Source organism: Gossypium raimondii, chromosome 4 (assembly GCF_025698545.1).
Source record: "Gossypium raimondii isolate GPD5lz chromosome 4, ASM2569854v1, whole genome shotgun sequence".
Classification (NCBI taxonomy): Eukaryota; Viridiplantae; Streptophyta; class Magnoliopsida; order Malvales; family Malvaceae; genus Gossypium; species Gossypium raimondii.
In genome coordinates this window covers 33,044,575-33,051,504 of record NC_068568.1, presented here as the reverse complement: position 1 = coordinate 33,051,504, position 6,930 = coordinate 33,044,575, and the positions used below count along the sequence as shown (strand labels likewise).

Here is a 6,930-nt window from a genome sequence, read left to right as displayed (position 1 = left end):
AAACGAAACATAATACAAATTGCCCCCACAAGCAACAGTTGCGGGCCCTCAGAAATCGAAAACAACCAATTCAAAAAATTCCATATATTCAGTATTAGAAGGTAAAAATGGCAATTTATGTGCTTTCCCTTTCTGACTGGCAACACAAATATTATCAAGACATTTTTTATTTGAAACAATTCGACACTTATCAAGAACATGTTTAACAACTGTAGCAGAAGGATGACCAAGTCTGTTATGCCACAGAGTAAAAACATCATCAGTAGAAGAACAGTCTTGAACCTCGATATTGTGAATAACAAGAATAGAATCAGATGGAGCTGGCGTATTGACCGAAAACTGATAGAGACCATCACATACTTGGCCCCGCAACAAAGGTTTCTGAGTCAGGATGTCCTTAACAACACAATAAGACAGATGAAATTCAAAAAATACATTATTGTCAATAGAAAACTAAGACACAAACATAAGATTCTTCCGTATGCTGGGCGCACACAAGACATTAGACAGATGTAACAACTTCTTTATTGTAGGCAGAACTGTATTACCAATAGATGAAATTTTAGCAAGAGTTCCATTTCCCATAACCAAAGAAGAAATACCTGAATATGAAGTTGTTGTATTTAACCCAGAACCATTCTGACAAATATGATGAGTGGCCCCCGAATCTGGATACCAAGACGAGGTCCCTACTGGCACAGGAACATACAAATCAGTGTTATCAAAATTAGGATCATACTATATGGCAGTCGAGAAATCAAATGCATGAAAATCAAGAATTCGGGACAGCCCAACACCCTGTGAAAATTCAAAATCAAATACTCGAGCACAAGGTTTAGTCCGCCACGTAACCCCGGGACCATTATATTGCCTAGAACTATCAAAACCTACATGATTAGCAACGGGCTGAAATTATTTTTGCGCAAAATGTTGGCCGACATTAACTTGTCCATTATGTAGCCCACAATGATTATTTAGCCCAAATGGCTGGCTTCAAACCGGTGGCCTGGGCATCCCAACAGTGGGCTCAAACTGTTGTTGGCCAAGTGATGCCCAAAATCACGCTGCACAACACGCCCAAAAGAAGACCCAAGACCACTCTCCATACCATGCCCAAATACACGACCCAAATTGCTCCATAATCATGCCCATTATGTGACTAACCACATAGGTCATAAGCAAATTTCGAGCCAGTTGCGGACCAGGTACAACCCTCAGCAATACAATTATGGTTTCTCCAAGTTGATCCAATAGACGACGGCACCCATGACGATTCAACCTCTTGGTGCTGCCTAGATACCTCATAGACAAGTTTATTAGGCAACATTTGACCAAGTGACCGGAATGAAACCGCGCAGAAGTGAACTCACTCTAATCGGCGTAGTCCCGGTTGAACTGATAGAAGCACCTCTGAGTGAGATTACCATATCGACTACAAATTTGACTCTGGACCCAAGGGCGAAACTCGCACCTATGCGAGCCAGAAGAGAAGCGACCACCATGCCCAGGACATAGATCCAACTCAACCACTACCACAACCGGAGACGTTTGAGCCAAATTTGTATGCATCGGCACATCTTGCACAGCATACATCTGACGAGACTCAAACTCTAGTAGCACATCAACCAGTCGCTGATATGGAAGTGTCTCCGACGAAAATGAGGCAAAGGCTAAAACCACATCAAAATCAGACAGAAGACCAGCGATGATCACTTTCACCTTTTCGGCCTCCGAAATGAGAAATCCAGAGGCCTCAAGGAGAGTACACGTGTTCTGAACCTTGGCGATAAATTCGATAACAGGTAATGTGCCTTTCTTTAGTGAATGGAACTCATGTTTAATTCGCAAAATTCTAGCACCAATAGAGGCAGTAAACAACCAATTGGCAGTAGTCCAGATATCATACGCTGTTCTAGCGGCAGTAAACGAAGACAACAGGGACACATTAATGGTAGATAGTATCCAAGAGGCTAAAAGCTTATCTTGTTGAAAAAGGGCAACCACATCTATATTTGCAATCAGTGTACCATCCAGAGATCCCACGAACCTAGGCGGAGTAGGTAGAGTACCATCCAAAAAACCTTGCAACCCATAACCTTCTATAATTAGTTTGATATGTTATTGCCATTGCACAAAGTTTTTCTCATCTAATTTCACCGTGTCAAGACGAGGAAAAACTTGAACCAACCACGAACTGGAAAAAGATGGAGTAGAACAAATAACAGATGTGGAGTCTTGTGAATTAGCCATAAAAAAACAGCGGACGTTAACACCAGGATGAACTAAGCGACTGATACCATGTTAAGTACTAAGTAGTGAAAGTATTATTAGATACTAAGTAGAAAATGTATGAGAATAATGAACTACAGAATAATATTTTTTCATTCAATCTTTCTTAGTTTTGATTGAATACATTGACTATGTTTATATACTGATACAAGAGTAACTATTCTTAACCAACTGCATATCAAACTGATTACCAGATTTCATAACAAACTAACAACCATAACAATCTTTATATTACTATTCACACGAATGCATCATGTAGTGAAAGATAGAAAATCTCCCTGTCCGCAGTCATACAAAATTCCTGACAATTTCCAATTCATTGAAATATGGGTTCATTTTTTATCTAATTTGTATAAATATAGGGAAAGGTTGTTGTTCTGAGCAGTGAAGAATGAAGATTCTAAATTTCTCTAATGTAAAGATCCAAACACAATTGTAGAACGGAATGATATTTTGAAACCTAGCAAATGTTTAAATGTATGGAAAGTTACAAAGGAGAAACTCAACATAAGAATTCCTCTAGGGAAATGCCCGTTGGAACCTCGTATCCAAAAACCATCGAGTAATCATCCAACTCATCAGACGTAAACTTTGGCATTCTCCAGCTCTTTGCAACATCGGAGTCATGTCCAGTCATTAGAAGCTCCAACACCTAAGAAGTGGAAGCATGAATTTAATGTCATCCAAATGCACTGTCTGACCTGAAAATTTTCTACTGAACATATTTTAAGTACCTCGCTCATTGATGGACGCCATACTGCTGATTGCCTCACGCAATAGCAAGCTGTTAGAACTGATCTATGCATTTGATCTTCATCATATTTACCTTCCAGTTTTGGATCAGCTAGTTCAGTGATGTTCCCAGATTCCATAAGTGGCTTTGCCTATATATGAAAATCATTTCAATACATAGTGGATGCAATATGGCTTAGAGCAGCAATGGAAACAGAGTAAGGAATTATGTAGGTAATTTAGACTAAGACAGGATATTCATTTTAATAGCTTGGAAGTCTGCAGATCTGCGATGTGCATACCCATAAGAGGAGGTTTTTCTTTGACGAATCCACTGGCCGGCGACCAGTGATGATCTCGAGGAGAAGAACCCCAAATGCAAAAACATCTATTTTCTCATCCACAATTCCATGCATGAAATACTCTGGTGCTAGGTACCCAAATGTTCCTTCTATTGGTATCACAGCATGGTGAGTCCATTTGTTAGGGAGCCATTTAGCAAGGCCAAAATCAGTGATCTACAAAGTGATGAAAATCATAGTTACATTCAGATAGAAAGAACCCACATATTTTACTTTTCCTAAACATTTATGTATGTTGTGTCTGTTTATTCACCTGCGGTTCGTAATCTGGTCCAAGAAGGACATTAGAAGCTTTTATGTCACGGTGTATTATTCGGTGTTTGCAGCATTTGTGCAGATAATGAAGACCTCTAGCAACTCCAAGGGCAATCTTGTATCTCACCGGCCAATCCAAAACCACATTTATTTTACCTAAGGAGTCTCCCAATGGAAAGAGAACCAATTAAGAAGTTGAATCACAAAATAGAATCTCTTGCTCACATTAGTCATTACCGTAATTTATCCGGAATAGGCAGCTGTTGTTTCTTACCATGCAAGGCAGAGGCCAAAGTTCCTTTCTCGGAGAAGTTGAAAATCAAATAAAGTCCATTTTCCACGCAACAGCCAACTAAGGTTGCAGTATTGGGGTGGCAAACATGTCCGATTGTGCCCAACTCAGTAAGGAATTCTCTCTCTTTGTTTTCATCCCTGTTGTCCTTGGCCAACCTCTTCACTGCAACAGCTCTTCCATCCGAAAGATCACCCCTGTAAACTTCTGAATACCCGCCTCGACCAACTATATTATCTGATACATTCATGAGAATCTTGAACTTAAACATCTCGATTTCATGAACAAATGACTACAACAGTTGTTTTCCAAGAAGTAACTATATCATTTTGTTCTTTTACCTAGATGGAAGTTGTTTGTAGCAGTTGAGATCTCCTCAAAGCTAAAGCACTTCATCAAAGGCTGCCCTTTTTGTTTATTGGAAAAATTGGCATTTCTTTTCCTTAGTGGAGACCTAAAGACCATTGAGACAAATTTGTAAGGTGACATCTGTTTCTTTATACATGATTGCCCTTTAAACTTTGGCGGCTGAGGAGGGGATCCAGACATTGTTGAGTCCCAAAAACTAGAGCTATCATCTTCTGTGCTATTTGATTCTCCTTGAAGTGCATCTAGAACAGTTCTTGGTGAAGGCTTTTGCAATTTTTGTTTCGAGACAATGGAATTTTGAACAGGGGAGATAGATGCCTCTCCACTGTTATCACTCTTGTTAGACCATCTCGTGCTCCATTGACCAGTTTCTGCAGAATCAAAACTTCAGATAGTAGGAAATGGAAATTTTATACTAATACAAGTCTGTTTTAGGAAGTAAACTGACCATCAAGATGTGCATATGTAGAATTTAAGGTTGAGTTTTGCAGTGGCCGCTTTGACTTCCCTATTGAAACCACTGCACAACCTTCGGGGGCATGCTCGAAACAGTAACTGGTAATTTTATGTGAAGTTCTAACCCAAAGAAAAAAGTTTGAAAAAAAAAAGGAATATCAAACATCACAGAATATATAATAATTGAGTTTAAGATTATCTAAGGCTTGTTTAATTTTCCCACTGTTTTGATCGTGTTCTGGAGCCAAGAAGAAGAAGAAAATTAGCTGAGATGGACTTTGCTTCCTCAATTAGTCCCCTTCTAACACTCGAGCTAAGTCCTACTTTTGCCTCCAAGTTTACCTGAACAAGGGTACTGCCTATCTTATAAACTATAATTTTCAGAACATAGATTACATAATATATATATATTATGGCACTGACTGACAGGTTAAACTATCTGCAGAATTTATCTGAAAAAAAAAAGGGTTACCTGCTTAGACTGACAGGTCCTAGCAAATTCTCCAAGCACCGATATAACATGAGCTTTCGACTGCCTAAGTTTTGACTGATCGTTTCTTACCAATTTACTCTTCTTCGGCTCCTCACCAACTGCATTTTAATACAGAAGCAAAATTGTATAATTTTTAAACTAAAACCATGCTACACATCATGAACAAATGTGTTCAAGTCTCAACAATTCGAAAAAGAAAAAGAAAGACTAAGTTAAACCTATGAAAACATGATTAATTTGAACTAGCAATCGAGAAAAGAAAAGAAAAAAGTCTGAAATCGCAATTGGCATTGAACTTTGATATTGTAAGTTAATGAATGTGCGAACCAAGAACATGTAGTGCAATAATGTCGTCATTTGGACGAGCTAGAACTCTGATTGCCCATGACAAGAGTTCCTTGCTGTCATCTGGGTTTAATGAGATGCCAATGAGTATCTTAGCAGGATTTGAAGTCACCATTTCGCGACACAAGTTGGCCGAGAAGTTACAAGCAACTAAATATTTATATACAGCAAAACTGAATATGGTGATTCATTATTTTTTAAAGATTCTCGTCGACTATAAAAGCTTGGAAAAAACTTAGCTTAAGGACAGGTGTAGTAGAAGCAACAGCATGATTAAGGTCAGTTAGAAAGTGTGTCCACATTGGATTATTCTTGTTAAAGAAGCATAAAAGCCTTTTAGAGATGGCAAGAGAAATGTGATTAATGCCATTGTTTCCTTTTCTTTCTTTTTTTGTTCTTTTTTTCACTTTTATCTCTGAACTCTCAAGAGTTTTGGAGGTGAAATATTCAATGCGACGGTTAGGTGCTTTCGGGTATAAGCAAAGGTGGTGGGCAATGGCATTGGCATTGGGTTTTGCTTTGTCTTGTTATATAAGCCAAAGATCAAAACTAGTAAAAAGATAGTATTACTTTGTTGGGATTTGGTAGAAGGGTCGTGGCACTCAAAAGAGCTCTTCACTTTATCATGAATGAAACGTTGAGAGGACACTAACGCTTTTCAACTTCCTCCCCTAGAAAGAGAGAGAGAGTGATTGATTTCCAATGATGGCGCTTGCTTGGCCAGACTGATGATTACTATAATAATGGGAAATTTGCTAGATTTGTCTTAAAAGTATTACAAGGCAAAGCTTCGTGCCAAAGAAAGACCATACCACTCAGTGTCTATATTATATATATACTGCCACAATAGAAAAATAAAAGAGAATGGATTGCTGATTTTGAAATTCAGATCTTAAAATCTGCTCATGATTGTAAATGTTAAAATTCTAATATTAAGTTTATTGGATCCGGGTATTTAAAATATATTATTATTAAAATGAAGTGTTTAATTTTGATATTGAACTAATTGATCTTTTAAAAAATTGAAGTAATTTAATCTTAATAAATTTCTAAAGCGAGCAACTAAGAATAATTACTCACAGCGTTAACGTTTCCTTCCAATTGTATAAGATTTTGATTGATATAGTAATAAATTTAGTTCTCGGTATTTATATATTTTGTGTAAATATTGACAAAATATATAAATGTTATGGCTAAATTTGTTTAATGTGTAAAATTTGACATAATGTGTAAAATTTGAAGGCTAAAGTTGTTATTATACTAATAAAACATATGTACAATTGACAGAAAAATTAACATTACTATTAATTTGTCCTTAATTTCTCACTTCTAAAATT

General features: G+C 37.4%; 1 protein-coding gene across 1 annotated transcript; it reads right to left on the bottom strand.

The window, feature by feature from the left end:
* Positions 1–2,604: 2,604 nt before the first annotated feature.
* LOC105780840 (probable receptor-like serine/threonine-protein kinase At5g57670) lies at positions 2,605–5,764 on the bottom strand. The gene is made up of 10 exons (XM_012605359.2): positions 5,576–5,764; positions 5,228–5,346; positions 4,979–5,097; positions 4,748–4,875; positions 4,272–4,670; positions 3,913–4,167; positions 3,637–3,794; positions 3,324–3,539; positions 3,024–3,173; positions 2,605–2,941 (listed from the first exon to the last, which is right to left on the bottom strand). Exons 1-10 carry the CDS (start codon positions 5,706–5,708, stop codon positions 2,792–2,794), a joined length of 1,827 nt encoding a protein of 608 aa, XP_012460813.1. The 5' UTR covers positions 5,709–5,764; the 3' UTR covers positions 2,605–2,791.
* Positions 5,765–6,930: the final 1,166 nt, after the last annotated feature.